This window comes from Alligator mississippiensis, chromosome 1, assembly GCF_030867095.1.
Source record: "Alligator mississippiensis isolate rAllMis1 chromosome 1, rAllMis1, whole genome shotgun sequence".
Classification (NCBI taxonomy): domain Eukaryota; kingdom Metazoa; phylum Chordata; order Crocodylia; family Alligatoridae; genus Alligator; species Alligator mississippiensis.
The window spans coordinates 363,043,026-363,065,003 of NC_081824.1; the positions used below are offsets into that span (position 1 = coordinate 363,043,026).

General features: G+C 43.9%; 1 protein-coding gene across 5 annotated transcripts in view; it reads left to right on the plus strand.

Annotated features, from left to right (window-relative positions):
- The window catches only part of NALCN (sodium leak channel, non-selective), a 505,598-nt gene that overhangs the window by 373,412 nt on the left and 110,208 nt on the right, over window positions 1-21,978 (plus strand). For all 5 annotated transcript variants that reach the window (XM_019486907.2, XM_019486906.2, XM_019486908.2 and 2 more), the window contains 2 exons: window positions 3,650-3,786; window positions 6,765-6,906. In XM_019486907.2, the coding sequence (XP_019342452.1) occupies window positions 3,650-3,786; window positions 6,765-6,906 (279 nt within the window). The remainder of the gene's footprint in view (window positions 1-3,649; window positions 3,787-6,764; window positions 6,907-21,978) is intronic.

Here is a 21,978-nt window from a genome sequence, read left to right on the forward strand (position 1 = left end):
CAGGAGTTTCTGGGGCCCAGCCAATTGGTAGCCCTTGTGCCAGCTGGACTGCTGAAGCAGCCCTGAGAGTATCCTGCACCCACTGCAGCAGTCTTGCAGTGGGGTGGGGGCTGCTGCCTGGTTGTGACCTGCTGTGCACCTTCCAGACCCAGATGAGGCATCTGCACCTCTAAGCCAGCTGCCAGTGGGCTGTGACTGCAGAGTTGACCTTTGTGCGGAACTACTGACATGTGTGCGCCCTGCCCGGCCATCTGGGCAGCTATTACCTGGAAGATGTTCCAGGTGTGGTGGCCTGCTTTGAACTTTCAAAGCATGTCCTCCTGGCCCCATTTGACCAGGAGGTCAGCCACAGCCAGCTGGGTCCAAGGTGCCAGCTCTGAGGAGGCGGGGTCCTGCCACTGGCCTCCCTAGCAGGAATTCTGGTGTTCCCTATTGGAAAACTGAAAACTCCCTGATAAAAAAAATCCCAAAGTCACTCTGTAAAATACCCCCAAATCCATGTTCCTCCACAATTAAAACAAAAGACCACTATAAGAGAGAGAGAGTGAGTGAATGAGTGAGTGAGAGAGAGAGAGCGAGCGATCAGGGGTTACCCCCTCCCACAGGGGCTTTGGCCCCCCACAGGGGATATGACCCCCCACAGTGGTTACAGCCCCCCACAGGGGCTACCTCTCGCTGCAGGGCCCACATGCCCTGCCCCACCCCCGCTTGCTCCCCCACCGCCTGGTCCCATCCCCCACTGGCTCCTGTAGCCCCCCCCCCAGCCCCACCCCTCTCCCGGTTCCCCAGACCCCCGAATGGCTCCCGCACTTTAAGAAAAGCAAAAAAGAAAGAAAACAAAAAAAGCCTCTGCTTACCAGGCAGGGGCTGGGGGGACTTCAGGACCTCCTGGCAGAGCCCTCCCAGGCAGCAGCAGGGTCCAAGCTGGGGCTGCTCAGGCTGTCACCCTGCCCTGCACTGTGTGGGCAGGGACCCAGTGACCTCAAAGGCAACTCGAGTGGCTGGTAAGTGCTAGGGGGGATTGTTTGTTTTTGGTTTTTTTCCCCAATGCTGGGGTGGGGGGCAGGGATTGGAGGGGCTGGTGGGGCTGGGGTCAGCTGGGGCAGGGATCAGGGGGGCTGAGGGAAAATGGGGTCAGGTGGGGAAGGGATCAGGGGGGCTGGGGGAGAATGGGGTCAGGTGGGGAAGGGATCGGGGCTCTGGGGGAGAATGGGGTCAGGTGGGGAAGGGATCGGGGGGCTCAGGGGGCTGGAGGGGGCTGGGGCTGGGGCCAGGCAGGGAAGGGATATGGGGGAGTGAGCGGGGCCAGCAGGGGTCACCCCCATGGTCCCTTCCCCCCTCCTCCAGCCCCCGACCCCTTACTTACCGGCAGTAGAGCCTGGGTCCAGCTCCCTGCTGCTGGCATGCTGCCTGCCCTAGCGGGCAGGCTGCATGTTTCAGCACCAGGGCGAGGGCTAACCATAGAGACAGTCTGGCAGCCAGAGCGTCTCTGTGGAGGACCCATCCTCCGGTTGCCTCAGGGCATGGTCTGCCTCCGGTTGCCTGCCCCATTTTTTTTCTGTGTGGGTTTTTTTGCCCCCATGCTGCAAACTTTTTCACGTTCCTACATGTGCCTCTTCCAGCATCTGAAACCCCTTTGAGACTCTGCAAGAAGCACATGCATGCTCGTCTGGACGCGCCCACTGATTTCATTTTGGGAAAATTAGTCTTTATATTCAGCCTAAAATTTCTCTGTCTCAATTCCATCCCCTTCTTCCTATTTTTAGAAATACTATTCTGTATCTGCTCCCTGAAATATTTCCTCTCCAAATATTTGACTTCTGGCTTTGTGTCTTCCTCTCCCCTTTCCCAGTCATCTGTTCTACTAGCTAAGCTATAAATATTTAGCTCTGCTAATCTTCCCCCACGTAAGACAGTCTCTTCATCAGTGATTATTTTTCTGAGTCTCTTCTGAACTCTTCAGTTTCTCAGTATGTGACAGGTAAAATGGTGTTTAGAATTAAATTCAGAACCCAGGTGCAGTCATGTCTAAGAAAGGAGTTGCTGTTGCCTCCTATGTCTATTTCTAAGCCTAGCCTCAATAGACATTGTTCCTGATCAGGGACTTTGGGTGCTACTACAATATATTCATTAAATAACAGTTATGCTATTTATTGTGCTGAAGAGGCCTATATAGTTCAAAATTATATTGGCCTGTGATATTATATTGCACTGCAAACTCTTGTTTAGTTTTCATCTCCACTCTTCCAGTTTCTCTATGAATATTTCAGTCTTACTGTTTCCCAAGTATCTTATAATAAATAAGTTGCAGGACATTTTCCCCAAGGATTTTTATCTTGCATTTTTAAATTGAGTCTGACTTTGTTACCATCTGCCAGGTTTCTAATCCTTTTCTACATCTTTTTTTTATTTCTCTGTCCTCACAACTGTTTGCAGTTCCTCACTATTTAATACCAACTAAATATAAACCACCTAATATCTCCCTTTTGAGCATCATTAATGAAACTATTACTTAAGAATGGATGCGACACTGTAGTACTTCCCTTGATACCTTCTTCCCCAAGTCAGCCAATTAGCATATATAATTAGCTTTTGTTTATGGTCCTCTGGACAATTTCTATCCCACGTCTCAGTTCATATCAAAGCCAGTACACGTTTGTTTTGAGAGCAAGCTTCCATGACAGATTGTACTGTAGTTTTAATAAAATCTTTAAAAATCAACCTTTTTCCTAAATGTTAATTTTTTTTAAAGTCAAGTTTCTATCCCAATGCTCCTGATGATGAGTCAGGCAAAAGCTAGCTTGAATCCTAGTCCTAAAAGATCCCAATTAGAGATCTGGTATTATGATTCCCAACCCTTAGTCTGCTATATGCAATTATACAAAAATGGATGTTTTAATATACAAAATTTTTAACATATAAAAAGTGCATTTTAGTCAAAACTTTGGTATATGTGGTGACCCTTATGACCTGACTTTTTGTTTCCATTATGTGTTTAGCTGACTCTACATGCTAATCAAAATAAAATAGTTATATCTATAGTTAGTTATATCTATAGCTAACATCAGATATCATTAGGTATAAGTATATCTGTACTTAGTAGCGAGCTAGCTAGCTAGAAAGACAGACTGATAGGTGGGTAGCTGATAGCTAGATAGATAGGTGGATGAGTTTTGATATTACCTCCATAATCTGCAGAATTTTAATAAGCTTTTCATCTTCATTCCATTTCTCTATTTTTTGCTCTATCTGAATATCCAAGAGCTGTTGAGATGTGTCTAATAAGATGGGTCTAATAAGAAAAAAACATGAATATGTATTTCCTTCATAAAGTGTTAGGGAACTGTGAAGAAAACACAGAAGTAAACATATTTAATAGGATGCTAATATACTTCATATTTTTAAAATTGGAAGTATTAGTAGTCCTCTCATTTTTTGTTTAACAGACAATGGAATTAGATGGTTTGGTGTCTGTCAATGTTTCTAATACAAGTAGATTACCAAACTCTGAGTAACAAATTTACCCTCTGTAGTTCTTTGCTGCCATCTTCTGTTTCTCCAGCTGATTGCTATTATTGTCCTTTGAAATCTGAAAAAACAGAAATGATATTTCACAGAGCATATATTCCTTTCTCTTTCTTTTTTAAAGCTAAAGCAAAGTGAAGCAAATGCAGATACCAAGGAAAAGCTTCCATTGCGGCTACGCATCTTTGAAAAATTTCCGAACAGGCCACAAATGGTGAAAATCTCCAAGCTTCCTTCAGATTTTACAGTTCCAAAAATAAGGTATTAAAATACCTTCTTTCTTTACATGCTGTAGATTTCTTTCTTACTAAGGATGCCAAGAGTAGTACTAGTAAGAGGCAAACCTTTTACCCATCATCAGCATAGAAGGTTTTCCAAAGAATGGAGCAAAATTTGAGAGAGCCTCACCATGAGCTGGGGGCATGTCCTGTGTGGGGAGTACCCTTGTGCAAGAGGTGTGCCCAGGGCAGGAGTTTCTTGATTTTGGGGGTATACTTTCCAGAAGCAGCCTTCAAGTAGAGTTTGCCCTCCTTAGTCCCCTGCTCCTACACCATGTTTCCCATAGTTAATTGGAAAAATCAGAATCAGACAGTTTATTTAGAAGTGACAGTGGGTAACATCTCATTTGTCCATCATTTTCATCCAAGAAAAGATTTAGGGCTTTGTCACATGTTCACCTGCAACAGTTGTAAATCATTAGAATGTAGTGTCCTATTAAAGTTAGTACATATTGGGTTCATCTACAGGTGCAGTTAATGCATCTGAAGTTTCTGTGCAGAAAATTCAGGTGCATTAGGGCATGCGCCTGTACATGCACCTGCTTTAGAAGCAACAAGTGGATGCCTACTTACCTTTCTTGATGATAGACTGATCCAGCAAATTCATTCAGGACTCCTCTACCACCTGTAAGCAAAGCAAGGGGAGAGATCAGGGCACTGTTGTTGCTCAGGCATGGGGCATCACCCCAAGGTAGTGCTGCTGAGTCAGACTGCAATCCCAAGCTCCGTGCAGCTGGGACCTGCCCCTAGAGTCAGGGGCAACTCCCCCCCTCCTCCAAACTGCGCTCTGGAGCTCAGGGCTTAGCCAGGCAGCTGTTGTGGCCCCTGCTGCATGGGCTTACCAGGAGCAATTTGCTCCCAATCAATGTCTACAAGTATACTTCAGTGCAATACTTTAAAGTATTATTTTATAGTAACTGTATCTGTGGGTACTAGCAAATGACACTTTAAATTAATCTTCTGTGCAGTAATTGCTGTGCATGTGTAGACATTGATGCTTTACTGCTCATTAGACTAGCAAAGCATCTCATGTAGTGCTGCCATTAGGAGATAACCTCACCTGAAAGGAAACGACTTTGCAATGCCATGGCAGTAATTTTCAGTCCTCCAGCATCCCAGAATGCACCTCTCCCAGCATCTCTGCACAATCCTACCTCCTCTTCCTTCCCTGCACCTCCCTCCATCCCCCTCTGCTGGGGGGGACACTGTCCTGGACACTGAGCACACCCCCACTTCTCAGCCCTCTAGTGACAAGTCAGAGCTGTGCAGGTAAAAAACTGTATTAACCCTTAACATGCAATCACTCACCACACATTCTAACTTTGACACTGCTTAGCATTCCACACATTTAGTGTGGTCTGAGCATAATATAACTCCACCCTGAGATTGCCAGTCCTGAAATAATTTAACCACACATGGATAAAGTAAGATTGCAAAGAGCATTTTTGTGGCTTAGCAGGAATTTCCCTATGGTTCTTTTGTTTTTGTAGCTTTTGCTGTGTCAGCCAGCTAAAATCCTAACTGATTCCAATGTGGTTTCATTTTCCCATATAGTCAGCCACCTACTAGTAACCAAACCAAGGCAACTAGTTCATTCCAAATAGACCACTGAATAGGTGCCAGACGGTGAGGCTTTTGAGAGCTACTCACCTGGGCAAAATTTGTACCAGTGATCCCTTTCCTATAAAAAACCAACACAGAAAGGTTTTCACATATTGAGAGGCCAGTTACAGCAGTCTTATTCTTTCCCCCATCCAAGAGGCAGGTTAAAACAACCTAAGAACTACTCTAATGCGCATCAGATGAGTGGTTCCCCAAGGACCTTCTGTCAGCTGAGGGTAATAGAAGCATAGCACAATCCATCCGTGCTTCTACATCCTTACTCCACTGTTCCCCCGGGTCAACAGGTGTGGGAAGAATAGTATAAGAAATGGCTAGGGGAGCACTATATTCACTGGGACTCGTCCTATAATTTGAAACCTACTAGCTAGTATTGTTGGGCTTGATCCTTTTAGATCACATGAGCTTTGTAAAAATAGAAGTGCAGATCAGAAAACACTGCCAATTTCTATAGGTACTAAAAGGGCATATTTTACTTAATTTAATTTCTAGAACTTTATTTATATATTAAGTTTTTTCTTCACTTTCTAACAGGTCTTTGTATGACTTGTATACTATCTTTTCCACTGTGTTTTTCCAAATACCTATTGTGTGGCAGATAGTTGGTAGCTGATATTGCTGGCAAAAAAAAAAAAAGAAGCCGTAAGCTACCGACTGAAAAATAAAGTCTTTAAAAATGAAGCGGTTATGTGGCAATGAGTTATCACTCCAGAGAAAAGGCAGTTACAACACATTTCATTTACACTGAGTGTGACTCTACCCCACTGATTTAAAATACAGAAAAATAAATGTACATTTCTGGTAAACAGAGATACTTCAAAAATTTAAACATGGCATATGTGAAGTATAAAACTGCCAGATACCTTAAAATTGGTATTCAGTACTGTTACATGAACAGACGCTGTTTGAACTGTTGAAGAAAGAATTTCTTGCACAAAGTATGTTTCTTTTGGATTATACCATCATTTAGTTTGCTTTTAAGTAGCAATTTAGCCTGTTACAAACTTGGAAAGAGCTGTAAACTGCAATATATGCTTTAGATACCTAAGAAAACTAATGGGTAAACAACAAAAATACATAAAAGGATGTATTATTAAAGAGAACTAACGACTTTGGCTTGGAACTGAGTGCAAGCCATCTACATTCAAATGCAATTATGTGATTTTTAATAACTAAATCTAAATCCAATTATCTTTGTTGTTTGTGTACGCTGTCATGTACCCATCAATTTTCATCTTGTTATTGTTCCATTGTAGCATTAACCAATTGTTACAGAAAACAAGCCTTAACTCCTTTCTGAGTTTTAGCAATAAAGTGCAACATCTTTGGTTTATTTGTAAGGGAAAGTTTCATGAAGCAATTTATTGACCGACAGCAACAGGACACAAGCTGCTTATTGCGAAGACTTCCTTCAGCATCCTCCTCCTCATGTGACCATTCCAAAAGATCCGCAATTGAAGAAAACAAATATATTGATCAAAAGGTAAATACCAGTGTATAAGACAGTATGTGTCTTTCATTGTTTCAAATATGTGGTATGAAGAAAAGCCTCCACCTCTACATGTTGACAAATTGCAGATAGCTCTGTAAACACTATGTAGGAACACTGTAATGCACTACATTTAATTTAAATGACATAAATTGACACAGCTAGATTAAAGCTGTCCAGCTTCTAGGTCCAAGTCACAGAAATTGGGACCATACACCACATGGGCTGCTAACTATGCAGGCAGCCCCTCCCCAGAACTCTTTCCCATTACATAGGCAGCTCAGCTACACCACCACACCCTACCATGCATGCAACAAGTGCAGTTTGCCATGCTTTCAGCCATACCCTCCTCCAAGGCAGGCAGGCAGGCAGGCAGCCTGACACCTTATTGTGTGTGCAACACAGGCACCCTGATCCCCTTGCCACAGCTCCTGCCACACACTCCCCTCCCCACTGTGCCACCTTGCCTCCAGGAGTAGAGAGAGGAAGCAGAAGGTAGAGGAGGGATGGGGAGCCTGGGGACCCCAGCTGTCGCTGCAGCAGGAGTGATACGGGAAGCAAAGGTGGGCAGGAGCTCGTAAGCTGCATGCTCACCTCTCATGGGCCATCAGTTGGATAGTCCTGATCCAGATCTCCAGCTGTTGTAAATTGTCCTAGACTTCAGAGGAGCTAGGGCAATTTACACAAGTTGAGGATCTAGTATATATATTTTTTAAAATGCATCCATGTACCAAGCATGCTATTTCTAATGCAAATAACCTGTGAGTCACTGGCAGTTGTATTTGAAAGTAAAGTCTGAGAATTTTAAATTTACGTTTCATAGTTTTCTGCTGTCAGTCATGGCAGTATTTAAAAAGATCTAGCATTTTAGCAAACCAGTGTGAGAAGAATATACAGGCAAGAAAAACTTAGTCTCTCTTTCTGTCTGTGAATTGTTAGCAAACAAGTTCTGAGCCTTACAATTTTGCCAATGCTTCTGGTGAACGCTGTGAATTCCCCACCCAGCTTGATCTAGTGTTTGAATTGGATACATGCAAGACAGCATATTCACTTTGTGCACACTTCTGGATAAGTGGCTCTTGATAACAATTAAAATATAGGAAAAATAGCTTGGTGAAGAAGTTGGTAGGCACACTTAAGTCAGATAGTTTTGATTTTTTCTCTCTCTCTCCCACTGCTATATGAGTTCCTACATGCATCAGCCAATATTCTCAAGAACACTCAGTCAGAGCTAAGTGCTTTATACCAGCTTTGATTAGAACCATACATCACTGGTTATTGCTTTAACAAGTCTTGATAAAAAAGCCACTAAAACCAGGCTGGATTTGAAATGTAGCAGAAGAGCATAGAATGGCATGATAATGATAAAGATAATAATGATGCCGTAAGGTAATAATCAAACTATGTAATTTTAACTTCTGATACTTTAGAAATGAATAGGGTCAGAAAAAAACAGTATACATAATTCATAATTTATGATTACCCAACTTCTAGTGGTATTTAAATTAATATCTGTCCCTAATATTTTCAAAGATATACTGGTCTCTTGAAGCAGACAAAAAATCCTTTTATTGCATAGAACTTTGGACATCCTGAGAATTCTGGGTCATTTTTTTCTATTTGGTTATTAATTCACTATTCTTTTGTAAATACATTTTAAATTACAGAATCAAAAGAAAAAGATAAAGCTATAGATAAAGCTATAAAGATGTCTCCCAGAATATTGGCAATGTATTGTTTACAGATGAATAACACGGGACAGCAGTACTACAGGTGGGAGGCAGTGTTAAAGGAAATAACAATTAGGGCCTTGTTACACAGTAATTTTAGGTGTCTTCTAGAGCTCTTAACTTCTGGATTAGCTGCACGTTAACACCTGTTAAGTGGCTTGTTATTTATCTTAAAGTTACCCCACTTTACGGGGTGGGTGGATGAGAACAGGATGGGTTTCAACACTGACAAGTGCAAGGTACTGCACCTGGGGAGGAAGAACCAGCAGCATACCTACAGGCTGGGGAACTCCCTTCTCGTCAGTGCAGAGGCAGAAAAGGATCTTGGAGTCATTATTAATGACAAAATGAACATGGGCTGACAGTGTGGGGACACGGTCAGAAAGGCCAACCATATCTTGTCATGCATCCACAGATGCATCTCAAACAAGTCCAAGGAGGTGATCCTCCCCCTCTATGCAACACTGGTCAGGCCACAGGTGGAGTACTGCGTTCAGTTCTGGGCGCCGCACTTCAGGAGATGTGGACAACATGGAGAGGGTCCAGAGGAGGGCCGCTCTCATGACCAGGGGGCAGCAGGGCAGGCCCTACGAGGAGAGGCTAAGGGACCTGAATCTGTTCAGCCTCCACAAGAGAAGGCTGAGAGGGGATCTAGTGGCCATTTACAAACTAGTCAGAGGGGACCAGCAGGCATTGGGGGAGTCCCTGTTCCCCCGAGCACTACCAGGAGTGACTAGAAATAATGGTCACAAGCTGGCAGAGGGTAAATTCAGACTAGACATCAGGCACTGTCAGGGTGGCTAGGATCTGGAACCAACTTCCAAGTGAAGTGGTGCTGACTCCTACCCTGGGGGTCTTTAAGAGGAGGCTAGACGAACACCTTGCCAGGGTCGTTTGACCCCAGTACTCTTTCCTGCCATGTCAGGGGGCCGGACTTGATCTGCTTAGGTCCCTTCTGACCCTACAAACTATGAAACTTCAGGGCAAGATTATCTCTAATCTGCCTAATTTTGCTCCTGTTCCATTAGGGTGTGGCCATTTTCCACAGCTATTCTGCCCCAGGTGAAGTCCTCAAGCATCTCAAAAATCAGTGACCCTTCCTGAGTCAGGGTGGGGGCATCGGGGAATGGGAGGGCCAGGCAGGGGGCCTCCTCCCTGCTGCTCCCACCAGTCAGAGCCAGTGCCACAGCCCTGGAGCTCAGTTCACTCACTCTATTCAGGCCCAGCAGTCCAGGAACATGCCTGGTGGGGGGAGAGAGGGCGGTGCATGGGCAGGACTTCTCGCCCTTGCCGGGCTTGGGAGGTAGCTGTGAACAGCTCAGGCTTCCCATCTGCTCTGTGGAGCCCCAGCCTGCTTGGACAGGCCAAACCCTGGTGGCCAGAATCCACACAGCCCAGTGGAGCACAGGGTGAGTGGGAACTGACCTTGGGCTGCTGCACTGCAGCTGCCAAGCTCCTCCCTGCTCCAGCTACCTGACCCACTGGGGCGTGTGACCGGGTCCTGGGGACCCAATCCTTTTTTTCCTCCAGAGCTCACTCTCCTTCACTGCCACTGGCCATGGTGCCGGTTGGCCAGGAAATGCCTGAGTGCCAAGGAGCCTGATCCTTTTCAGAATTCAGGCAGTGCCTGCCTGGCTGGCAACCTGGGCAAGGGCAGCGCGAGGGCGGGGGGCAGGTTCTGTAGATAAAAAGGATCAGGCCCCTCAGAGCCCAAGCAGCAAGCCAATCCTGTCCCTAGCTCTTAGTTCTGCCCCTGCTCACCAACCCTCTAGTGGCAAGTCACAGCTATGCAAGTGAAGGACAGTCAGAGATGGTTTTCTGCATTAAGGTGTGACTGCTCCACTAAGCAAAACAACACTAAGCTGATTAACATTCATTCAACTTACAGAGTAACGTATAACAGGTCCCTTCATTTGCACAATACAGAGAACAAGAAGAAAATGTGACCACACTGAGAAATACTAGTAATTTTATCCTGTTTGCCAGAATACTTTTTCTCTGACCACAAACAGAACTACAGGGACGGAAGTATAGCACTGCAATAAAAAATCTGGTGGCAATAAAGATAAAAAAACATAAACAAGAATAAACTTTTCTGAATGTGTGAAGAGACCAAATCATTAGCTGGTGTAAATGGCCAGAGTCTGATGAGGTCAATGGATCTACACCATAAATAGGGACCTACCAAATTCATGGTGGGAGTGGGGTATGTGGCAACTCCTTTAATCTTGCAGGTTCCACTGTGTGCCTCTGACCTTTGATTGGCAGAGAAGCCCCTCTGCTCACCACTTGCTCCTGATCAGCGGGGAGGTAAAAAACACAGTTTTAAATACGGCGCCATTTTTGCTGCTCACTGCTGAATGGCTGAGGGGCCCTGGCAGCCCTGCCACTTGTTGCTGACTAGCCAGGAAGCAAAAACAGCACCATATTCAAAAACGCAGTTTTCACCTCTCTGCTAATCAGGAGTGAACAGCAGTGTTCATGATGGCTCCTTTTATTTTGCAGGTTCCCTTATGCACCCTCTCCCACCACTTGCTGCTCACTCCTGATCAGTGGGGAGGCAAAACCATGATTTTAAATATGGTGCTGTTTTTGCCTCCTGGCCAGTCAACAACAAACACCGTGGCTGCTAGGGCCCCTTGGCCAATCAGCAGCGAGTGGAAAAAATGGTGCCATATTTTAAACTGCAATTTTTTCCTCCCTGCCAATCAGGAGTGAGCAGCAAGCAGTAGAAACCCTCTGCCAGTCAACAGTGTGGGGGGTGGCGGGGTGCACAAGGGAACCTGCAAGATTAAAGGAGGCACTGTGTACCCCACTTCCACCATGAACTTGGTAGGTGCCTAACCATAAAACACTAAAAGTGAATATGCGTAACTGGAACAAGACAGTGCCAAATTAAAACATTATGGGCTATATCCTATGTCACTTTTCACACCCAAATATACTTACCCACTTGCATAAGTGCCAGAAATGTCCCTTAATGACAGTTTGTAATTTTGGTTTTTCCTCTGGTGAGATGTGAGGATAACAGGAAAAGAAGCCACTGTGCACATGGCCCAGTTATATAGCAGCTTCTCTGTATCCAATGACTGTTAAATGCAAGGTACAGTAGTTCAGCTCCCATAGGAGGCCTGAAGAGGAATGTGGACAGGTAGTTAGAGCACTGTGATGGAAAATAGGGTGTCTGTTCAAACCGTCTCTGGTGAGGGGGGGCCTGGAACCTAGGTTTTCCAATTCCTGGTTGAGTATCCTAACCACTAGTACAGTGATTTTCAACCAGGGTGCCAGAGCACTATGGGATGCTGTGAGATCCTTGTAAGGGTGCTTGTAGGGTACTGTGCAATACTAGCACTGGCTGGTGTGCAAACACCTAGACATGATTTAGGACATAAACTCAGAAATTTCAAATAGGAATCCATAATGTCAAAAGCGTTCTGACCTGTTCTGATCTTTCTCAGTTCTTTACAAGAGAAGAATTGTTCTACTGTTTTTCCATAGTCAAGAAATAAATGAAATCTGAGAGCTGGCATTTTCCAAGCAATGCCTTGAGTCTAACAAGGACTATCTGGAGTCTAAAAAGGTTGAGAATCACTGTACTAGGCTCTTGGTCTAAAACTCAGGAGAGGCCTCTTCCTCCCCAGGGTTTTTTACTGGGCTGCAGTTTGGGGATTTGTACATGTACCTGGATGTTTGTCTGTCACTATGTACCTGTCCTGTCAAGCATGCTTAGTAGCTGCATGGTTTGTGCATCCATTCTTGAAATAAAATTAAAACCTGTATAAGTGCCTTGCAAGCTGGGCAAGTACCACTTGGGCCTGTAAAATAAAATAGGACTAGCCCTCTATGTCCATTCTGCATACACTAGCCTCCAAACTGGAAGCCATGCATCCCTATTGGTGTGACACTCCTATGGCACACTAGCCTGGCTCCACTGTTTTTGGTTCAAGAGCTAGCATGTGGACAATGAGCCTGATAAGTCTTGCTACAGTGTGGTCTTGTGCTTGTAGACAACATATTCCAAGGAACTTAGGCTCAGTGTCTTTTTTCTGCAAGCTTCCTTAACCCAGTCATCATTTTATGTAATGTTCATATGCAGGATGCAAATAAATGCAAATCTGAATAATAAAAACTGAAGGTAAATATTAAAGGTGAACTGTAGTATTTTCTCATCAATAACTTCCTATCCTCCCAAAGAGCAACTGAATGCTCAAATAAAGATAGCTAATAGGCATTCCACATTATTTTTCTATTTATTTTGCGAGTCTCTTCTTTTACAGCCCAATGATTGTTAATTTTGCCTTTGTTTTTACAAATTCTAGCATGCACTGGCCTGCTAACATCAGAAGCAGTCAAGAATGTAATCAAATGCTATAAATAATAGTAATGAAAAAACAGCTGTGCGTTAATTCAAATTGACAGACCCCTGCTACACTCCCCATAATAAGAATAGGTGGTCTGGATATCATACGCACTGGGGATCCTAAACTTGTGAGTAAGAGATTGGTAATTGCATGGAAGTATGAATGCACCTATTAAGCAAAGTATGAATATAACTGGAATATAGTCAAAAAATTAACTGAAATATCTTTTTCTGTTTGAAAGATATTTAAAATATAAGCATAGAAACATTGTGCATCACCTTTAAAACAAAGCAGACAGATTATGCATCTCCTAACAATAATTTGCATGTTACTGACATTGAAATGACATTTGACAGCAATAAAGTTTGTGTAAGAAAATGTCAATGCAAATACAATACTATAATTTCCACAATGAACAGTTTATACGAAGTGAGAAATACATTGTGCTATGTGAACATTCTGAATTCTGGGCAGAACAAAATATGTGCAAAATTTCTCAGGAAAGCCCTCTAAGAAAAAGTTATTTGACCTGTTTAGCCCTAGCTCTTGCATATAAGGCTTGGCCACTGTAAAGAACAAAGATTTTCCTACAGATTGCTTTTCTGTAATTAACCACGTAGGTCCCTGTTTCCAAACTGCAGTCCACAAATTCCTTGCCATAAAAAGTGGCAAGGGATCCACAGCTTGTCTGGCAGGAGTGTCTGGCAGTCCTCCTGTGGCCTTACAGTATTTTTATTTTAAAACTTGATGATGGTGGTGTTCCATGAGAAATGTTGAGGGTTGGCAGTGCTCTGTGTCCAAAAAGTTTAGAGATCACCAGGGATTCTGGTTTTTGCTGATAAAAAAAATCCCCAATTTTCAGATTTAAAAAAGTAACCCAAAATCCACATTTCCCCGTAATTAAAATGAAACACCACTTATACACACACACACACACACACACACACACACACACACACACACACACACACACACGTGTTTGTGTATTATACATATACATACACACACACACACACACACGCATATATATCTAAATTTTTCCATGATTAAAATCTAAATCAGAGAAAACCAGGATCCCTGGAGATTACTAATATAGGTCATAGTTTTAAGAGGTGCTTAAATTAAGCTCATGGTTTTTAATCCTGTGACTGGCCCTATTGACTTGAGTGGGTCTAACATACCTTTGCAGTTAGGTACACATTCAAGTACATGTATCAAGAACTCTTCTTGATTATGCAAAGAGATTTGAGAATAAATTGTGACCACAGTCCTGAACCACTTATTTGTTGCAATTTAAAAATATTGATGTATTCTTTATTGTTGATCAATCCACCCTAATATTAAATGCAGACAATCTGAATTTCACTTGTGAATTAAAATAAAATTCACAATTTTTTTGCACTATTCACCCCGTTAGGTCATGCAGCCATGAACTTCTAGTGCCTCAATGGTAGAATCAAGAATTAGTAACATTTCTCATCAAATGTGGCATAAAACAGGGCGTTTATACTTTCATATAGAAAGGAAGAGAGCACTAGGTAGTATTTTGTCAGAGTAATTACTCTAGCTTTCTATAGTTACAGTTACCATGACAACCTCACATTTGTATGAACCAGTTTTCTTAAAAATATGTTCTCCTTAAGGCAAGCATGGAATGATTGCTTTAAAATGCAAACCCTCTGTGTATGCTTTCTTTTCCTCTGTCAAAAAGAAACATGACCAACCATTTAGATGGAACTAGTGCCTAATAGAACGTTTCCCCACTGTTAGTGACAATCACACTATGATGGCTTCAACAATTTTTTACCTCTTCTTTGCACTGTAGATGACAGTGAAAAGTCAGGTGTGGAACCAAAGGATGAGATTCTGCTGACATTTCTGATTCTTTTTTCTTTTGTAGTGTCTGTAATGTTGGTAATTATTCCATTTCCTCTTGGAATTATGTTAGCACTTTGTGTTCTACACCTGCTGAATTGATAGGCAGCACTTAATTTAAATGATATATTCTTTTACTTTCACTTGAAATACTTTCTTTTGCTTCTCATCGCTATAATATAGTATCATACTTACTTGCATTGTTTTATATTCAGTATCATTGTAACACACAATTCATGAGAATCTGAAGCACGGTTTACTTCCTTTGTCTCCTATGCAGCTGAGAACATAAATAACATCTTCTCAACATTAGAGTTACTATTTCATTTCAAGGATTTTATTTAGCAATAAAAGGGATGTTAGTTTGCCTTGGGTTCCTTGTTGTTTTACAGCCTTTTACATTACTGACCCAAATACCTAAACTGAAAACTTGATGGTCCATGCAAGTATTCGCATTAAGCAAATCCAGAGTCCTCTTGCCACACAGCAGAAACATGGAATATTTCTAAGTCAGTACTATATTTGAGAGATGTAACATTGTTATCAAGCATAATTTGCCCAAATATACTAAATTAATAATTATTTCTGATGCTTTTTTTACACAGAAACAGAAAAAGGGAGTTCTTACTAAGAAACAGGAAAAAAGGGGGGTTCTCGTAACTCTCTAGGTAAATCTGGGACCTCCAGAAACTTTTTCAACTCATCCAGATGAAATATCATAAAATCACAGAAAAAAAGGATTGAAAGGGACCTCAGGAGGTCTAGTCCAACCCCCTGCTCAAAATAGGACCATCCTCAACTAGATGATTCCAGCCAGGGCTTTGTCGAGCCAGGCCTTAAAAACCTCCAAGGATGGAGATTCTACCACCTCTGTAGGTCGGTCTGTGCAAAGCTTTGGTAGCTGATTCTGTTCAGAGGAGATTTGGGGACCGAATCTCCAAATCTGAATTGAATCAGGAGACTGAGTAAAAGCACCGAATCAATTTGAAGCATCCAAATCAATTCAGAAAAGCTTCGGAAAAGATTCAGCTGGTTTGGACATAGACTAAACAGACAGCTGACAGCTGCCTCCAGCTGGTAAGTCTGTTGGGGTTGGGGGAGGAGGGAGAGAAGAGGCATGGGGGAGGGAGGGATTGGGACTGGGGCTGGGACAAGCTGCTCAGCTGAGGCGGGGGGGCGTGTTACTTGGGAGGGAGGCAGCGGGGTGCAGGATGCAGGTGCAGCAGCACTGGGAGCAGGGGCTTTGCCCTGCTGCCACTTGCCCAGGGGGGCAGGATGCGGGCAGGGCTTGCTCCAGGCAGAAGGGAGCAAGTGGCAGCAGGGCATAGTCCCCGTGGCTCCCCGCACTGGGACAAAGACAGGTACAGCCGGAGGAGCTCTGAAAGAAGCACCCATGGCTGCCCTGCCTGGTCCCATCCCCTGTCTGGTCCCTCCTGGCACTTTAAAAGGCCTCCAGTGGCCACTGCCAGAGCTGGTGAGTGCAGGGCTTTTTTTTTCTTTTTTTTTTTTAAGTGCTAGGACTAGGCTGGAGCCAGATGGCGGATGCGGCTGGGCAGGGCAGACATGGGGGCTTCTCCCATGACTCCCCCCACCCTGGGAAAGGCAGGCACAGCCAGAGGAGCTGTGCCTGCCTCTCCCCAGCTGATCCAAATCACCGAATCTCTCTGAATCAGCGCTGAATCTTCTGAAGCTGATTCAGCCAAATCAGTTCAGGATAGTGATCTGAATCTCTGAATCGAATCACTGTCCTCTGAATCAGCCGAATCCAAATCAGATACTTCCCTATTCGCACATGCCTATCTCTATGTAACCCATTCCAGTACTTCACCACCCTCCTAGTGAGAAAAGTTTTTCCTAGTAATCCAAGCTCTAAGTTCAACCAGGAGACTTTTAGGCTCCCAGAAACCCAAGAGAACCCACGTCCCTGAGTCAGGTCCTCAGTAATCAGTCAGTAACAAGGAGTTACCAACACCAATAGGAAAGGCCCAGAGGCATCAAAGGGAGTTAGGTACCCATCTCCTTTCTGGGTTCTTGTCTGTGGACCTGTTTCTAGAATTAGGCACCAGAGTCCAAACTATCCTTTTCTCATGAAAGATCAGAGGAAGACCCACCCTATTATACCCAAGAGCTCAGTGGCTAGGATACATACATGTGAAGTGGACAACCTGCTTTCCAAATCACTTTATATGGGTATATCTATACAGAATACCTCTATCCTTTTTAATAGTCTTAATGTTCTGCTATTGAAAGTATCCTTTCTTCTGTAATTGTACTGTCTGTTAGCCACTCCTGGTAATGTCTGGTAATGATTTAGACAAACTACAAATGTCGGCAGACGAGAATAGGATGGGGTTCAACGTAGACAAATGCAGGGTGCTGCACCTTGGGAGAAGGAATCCACAGCATACATACAGGCTGGGGAGTTCCCTTCTTGAAAGCACAGAGACGGAAAGGGATCTTGGAGTCATCACTGACTCCAAGATGAACATAAGCCGCCAATGCCAGACCTCAGCCAGCAAGGTCAGCCATACTTTGTCATGCATCCAAAGGTGCATCTCAAGCCGGTCCAGAGAGGTGATACTCCCCCTCTATGCAACTTTGGTCAGGCCACAGTTGGAGTACTGTGTCCAGTACTGGGCGCTGCACTTCAAAAGGGATGTGGCCAGCCTGGAGAGGGTTCAGAGGAGGGCCACCCGCTTGGTGAGAGGGCAGCAGGACAGGCCCTATGAGGAGAGACTGAAGGACTTGAACCTGTTCAGCCTCAGCAAGAGGAGGCTGAGGGGGGATCTGGTGGCTACCTACAAGCTCATCAGGGGGGATCAACAGCAAATAGGCAGAGCCCTTTTCTCCCCAGCACCACCTGGGGTGACAAGGAACAATGGTCATAAGCTGATGGAGAATAGGTTTAGGTTAGAGATCAAAAGGCAATATTTTACAGTTAGGGTGGCCAAAATCTGGAACCAACTTCCCAGGGAAGTGGTCCTCGCCCCGACCTTGGACAAATTCAAGAGGAGGTTGGACAATCTCCTGTCTGGGGTCTTGTGAACCCAGCATTCATTCCTGCCTGTGGCAAGGGGTCAGGCTAGATGATCTGTTCAGGTCCCTCCTGACCATAGCTACTATGAAACTGTCTCCTATTTCACAGCTCTGTAGACTGGTTTTAGCTCTAGCTAAAAACCTTAACTCGGGTGTGGTCTTATTAACTCAGGTGTATAAATGACTGACAGTGAAGTATTAGAGGCATTGTCAAGGTGTTCAAGAAGGGTAGATTTTTTCTTATGAATCTGAATAAGAGAGTGATGTATAACTATACTGACTACATTACTAATGACACAATATCTGCGCACTATTTTGACAATTTTTTCCTAGTTTGTTGTGTTTCTTAAACTTTATATATAATCTTGCAAAGTGTTGATATGATTGTATGTAATCTAGTGCACATTCAAGCAGTTATATTTGTTTTTGCTTTGATCTTAAATTAAAGAATATAGTGCTAGCCCCCAGCATATTCATAAAACATCTAGTTTTCCTTTAACTGGAGAAAAGTATGTGTTATGTTATATGTGATGATATGACACACAATTTGCACCCCCCTTTTCTAAATCCTAGATCCACCCTGCCTATATATGCACTTAAGGCCTGATTCTCATATATACTAAGGTTCCTATTTATAGTCAAGGTGGTATACAGAAATGGCAGTAGTTACTATTAAAGCAGGTTTAATTTCCACATAGATGCATAATGCAATGAGCTTTTGAGAGGCAGTTTGTTCCCAAATGGACAGTCAGGAAAATCATATCTCAAGGTGTGGGTATAAGGGGATTATTTAAACCAAATGGAATTCCTTTATAGACACTCTTATTCAAAACAGAAGTGGCCTTCATTTGTTTTAGCTTCATTCACTTGCAAAGTGAATTAAACTAAGCTGAATTAAAGCCACTTTCATTCTGAGTAAGCGTATACACACAGAAGTTTCATGTGGTTTAAAGCATTCAATTTATGTATTAATTTGGTGTAATTTTCCCTAGAATCCACATACAGCCACACCCTTAAACTTGGATATGAGTCAAAATTTCTGAATACTAATTTAGAGTTCTCTTATTTTGAACATTAAAAGCCTTGCTTATAAACTTATATAAGTAAGTTGGAAAAAGAATATCCCATGGGGTCAAAAATGTAATGCTCACTTTTCTATTCCTGTGCTCAAAATAGGGGTAGAGGTGTAGGAGGATACAGAAGTGGTTTCAAGGCCTTTCTGTGGTCTCTGGTCTTCCAAGGAAAGTATGGAATTGTCCACCCTTAGTGGAATATAAGCTCCAGGATGCTATTATTTACACTCTGCTTCAAAGATCTTTGCATAAAAGATGGAGGGGGACAATTAAAGAGACAACATTAAACAAACATCATAGATGGCAGATGGTGGGAACTGGATATTAGGGGCTAAATCTTATTTCACCTTTATGTAGCTGGGTAACAACAGCTGTTGACTTTGGCACTGCTGGCGGATGTTAATTTAAAGGCATGATGGGATCTGGTGAAGAATTCCAAAAGTCGTGATTCCTGCCACATATGCATGGCAGGAAGCCCAAATGCCCAATCACAGGTTCCCTCTGCACCAGCAAATAGCAGGCATGACTACCAGCCACAGGAGTACATGGTGCTCTCCTATTGATGGGAGCTCCAATCAGTTGAGGGGGCTCTGGGAGCTCTGATCAGCTGATGAAGCATACTTGGAGCTCCTGGCTGGGAGCACCAGTCTGTACCTCCCAACCTCCAAAGCACACAGGAGTCTTGAAAGGCTGCTGTGTGCTCCAGAGGCTGGATGCATGGGCCACATGTTCAGTTTCAGGCATGATAGGAACCAGCCCCAAGGTTATTATATTTTTTGTAATACTGTAATTTTACCCCTTCCCCATTACTGAAGACAAGAGAGTACGAGGGAAAAAACAGTTGGATCCAGGTCCCTAGAGGGGCTAGCAGGGAGAGCCCTTTAAAAAGATGGCTGGCCACCCCTGGTGTAGACAGTGCGATGAGGCTGATGATTCCTGGGATGGAAATGGCAGAACAGATGACCCAGAGAGGTGGTTGCAAGCTTCATACCTGGTTGCAAGGCCAGGACCATGACTGTGAAACGATGGCTCTGACCTGCCAGAGCAGAGGAACTCCAGGCTCTGGGAGGGCTGCAATGAAGCCCAACAGCACCTGACATTGAAACTAAATTATTTTGGTTATACATGTATTTGTTACCATGGTGTAACATGGTCCCAGGCTGGAGAAAAGGATTTTACTTCGGAAGTTAGTTATAGCTTAGACCTGGGTTCATGTTTAAAACCAGAAGACTGGATTGTGGCTGTAGGGGAGGAGGAGACCACTGAGAAGGATACCTGGGACAACTTGGGTCCTGAAACCTTCAGAAGGAGCACCAGGTGGTATAAGTGGGCTAAGGCCGAGAAGGCCAAGGCCAGATGAGAGCCCTGAGATATGTGGAGGCCACAGGCAGCACTTGGGAGGAGCACTGCTATAAATTGAGGGCTGTAGCATGTGGCAAAAGAGACAGGGGCCACAGGACACAAAGCCCACATGGGCAAAGCAGGGGCTGAGGGGCCACAGCCCGTGAGGGCAAGGCAGGGGTCCAGGAGCTTAAGGTCCGGTGACAGCAGACTTAGGGTAGAGGGGCCCAGCCAGAACAAACCAGATCAAAGCACAGGAGCCAAAGCCCAGACAAGGATCTAAGTCCTAAAGCAAAAATCCTTGACCTTTAGGGGTAGCCTCCCAGCCCAATTATAACATCAAGGCATGCCAGCCAACACAACAGTGTGGGACCTCAAGAGGCTAGCAGAAGCAAGTAAGGTGAGATCCAGGCAGCCACTAGTGGGTGACTTGGCCATCCCAAGGCCTAACTTGCTAGAAATACCTTTGTGGCTTATTTCTCCTTTTATCACACCATTAATTGAATGAACATGTTGCCTGGTCACTATGTAAGATGTGACTGCCTGGTTAATCATGTCTTACGTGGAATGTCTGTCAGGGGGGTGACCCATAGTTAGGAGTTTAGTTCCACCTAAGGACTAATGTGTCTTAGTATCTGATCACCTCCCTTTATAAAAGAGTATGACAAACTAATCCCCCCTCTATCTTATGGCTGTCAGAATACCTTGAAAGACAGCAATTTTTTCCTTTTATCATATTTCTTCCTTTTTCTTCATTTTCTTTTGCATGTATGACTTGCATTTTATTCTAAAAGTGGTTGGTTAATATCCGTTCTTATTTCTGGAAAAACAAACTTCAGTTATTGAGATCTACCTCATATACCACATGCCTCTCCCATTAGTTTCATACTTACAGCATAGGAGGCCAGAAAGAGACAACCCTCTCAGATAGCCAGGACCAATACTATAGAGGGCCATAAATATTAAAAGAAAGACCTTGAACAGGACTCTATATTCAGTGCAGAGGCCATGCAGGGAATGGAGCACCCGAGTGATATCTCAATTTTGCTGTGTTGCTTGGGGTTAGGACAGACATTCAGAAAGCCTGAGCCTGAATTGATTAAATCTTTGAAGGTTAGTCTAACCTGCCTAGGTTGAACCAGTTTGAAAGTGTACAGACATTCCCTCTGGACTGAGAAAATGTAGGCACATGTCTGCAGTGACTCAGGCTAGCAGCTGAGGGGAGCCAAAGCAACCTTTCTCATCCCTTAGACAATCCTGAGCTGAGGGCGGGGTGGGGCCAGGCACTGGCAGGATGCTCTAATTAGGGAGGGGAGTAAACCTCCACCCTGCCTGCACAGTCCCAGGCTTTTCCATGCTCGCTGTTCAAGGGGCAGGAGTGTTGCCAGACCCCAGCCCCCAGCTAGCTTTCTGAGGGAAAGGCGGGGTATGCAGTACCTGCATCTTGATGATACTGGGCTTTTCAATCTCCTTCTCTCTGCTTCTTCCTACTGTCTGCAGCAAACCTGACATGCAAGGGAGCCAGCAGGGAGCTGATAACACAGCGTTTATCAGCTCATCAAGGAAACAAAAGCCTTTCTTATTAGTTCAAGCTCTTCTTAAACAGTTTTTTTCCAAGGAAAGAACAGAGAAACATTACCAGCTCACCTG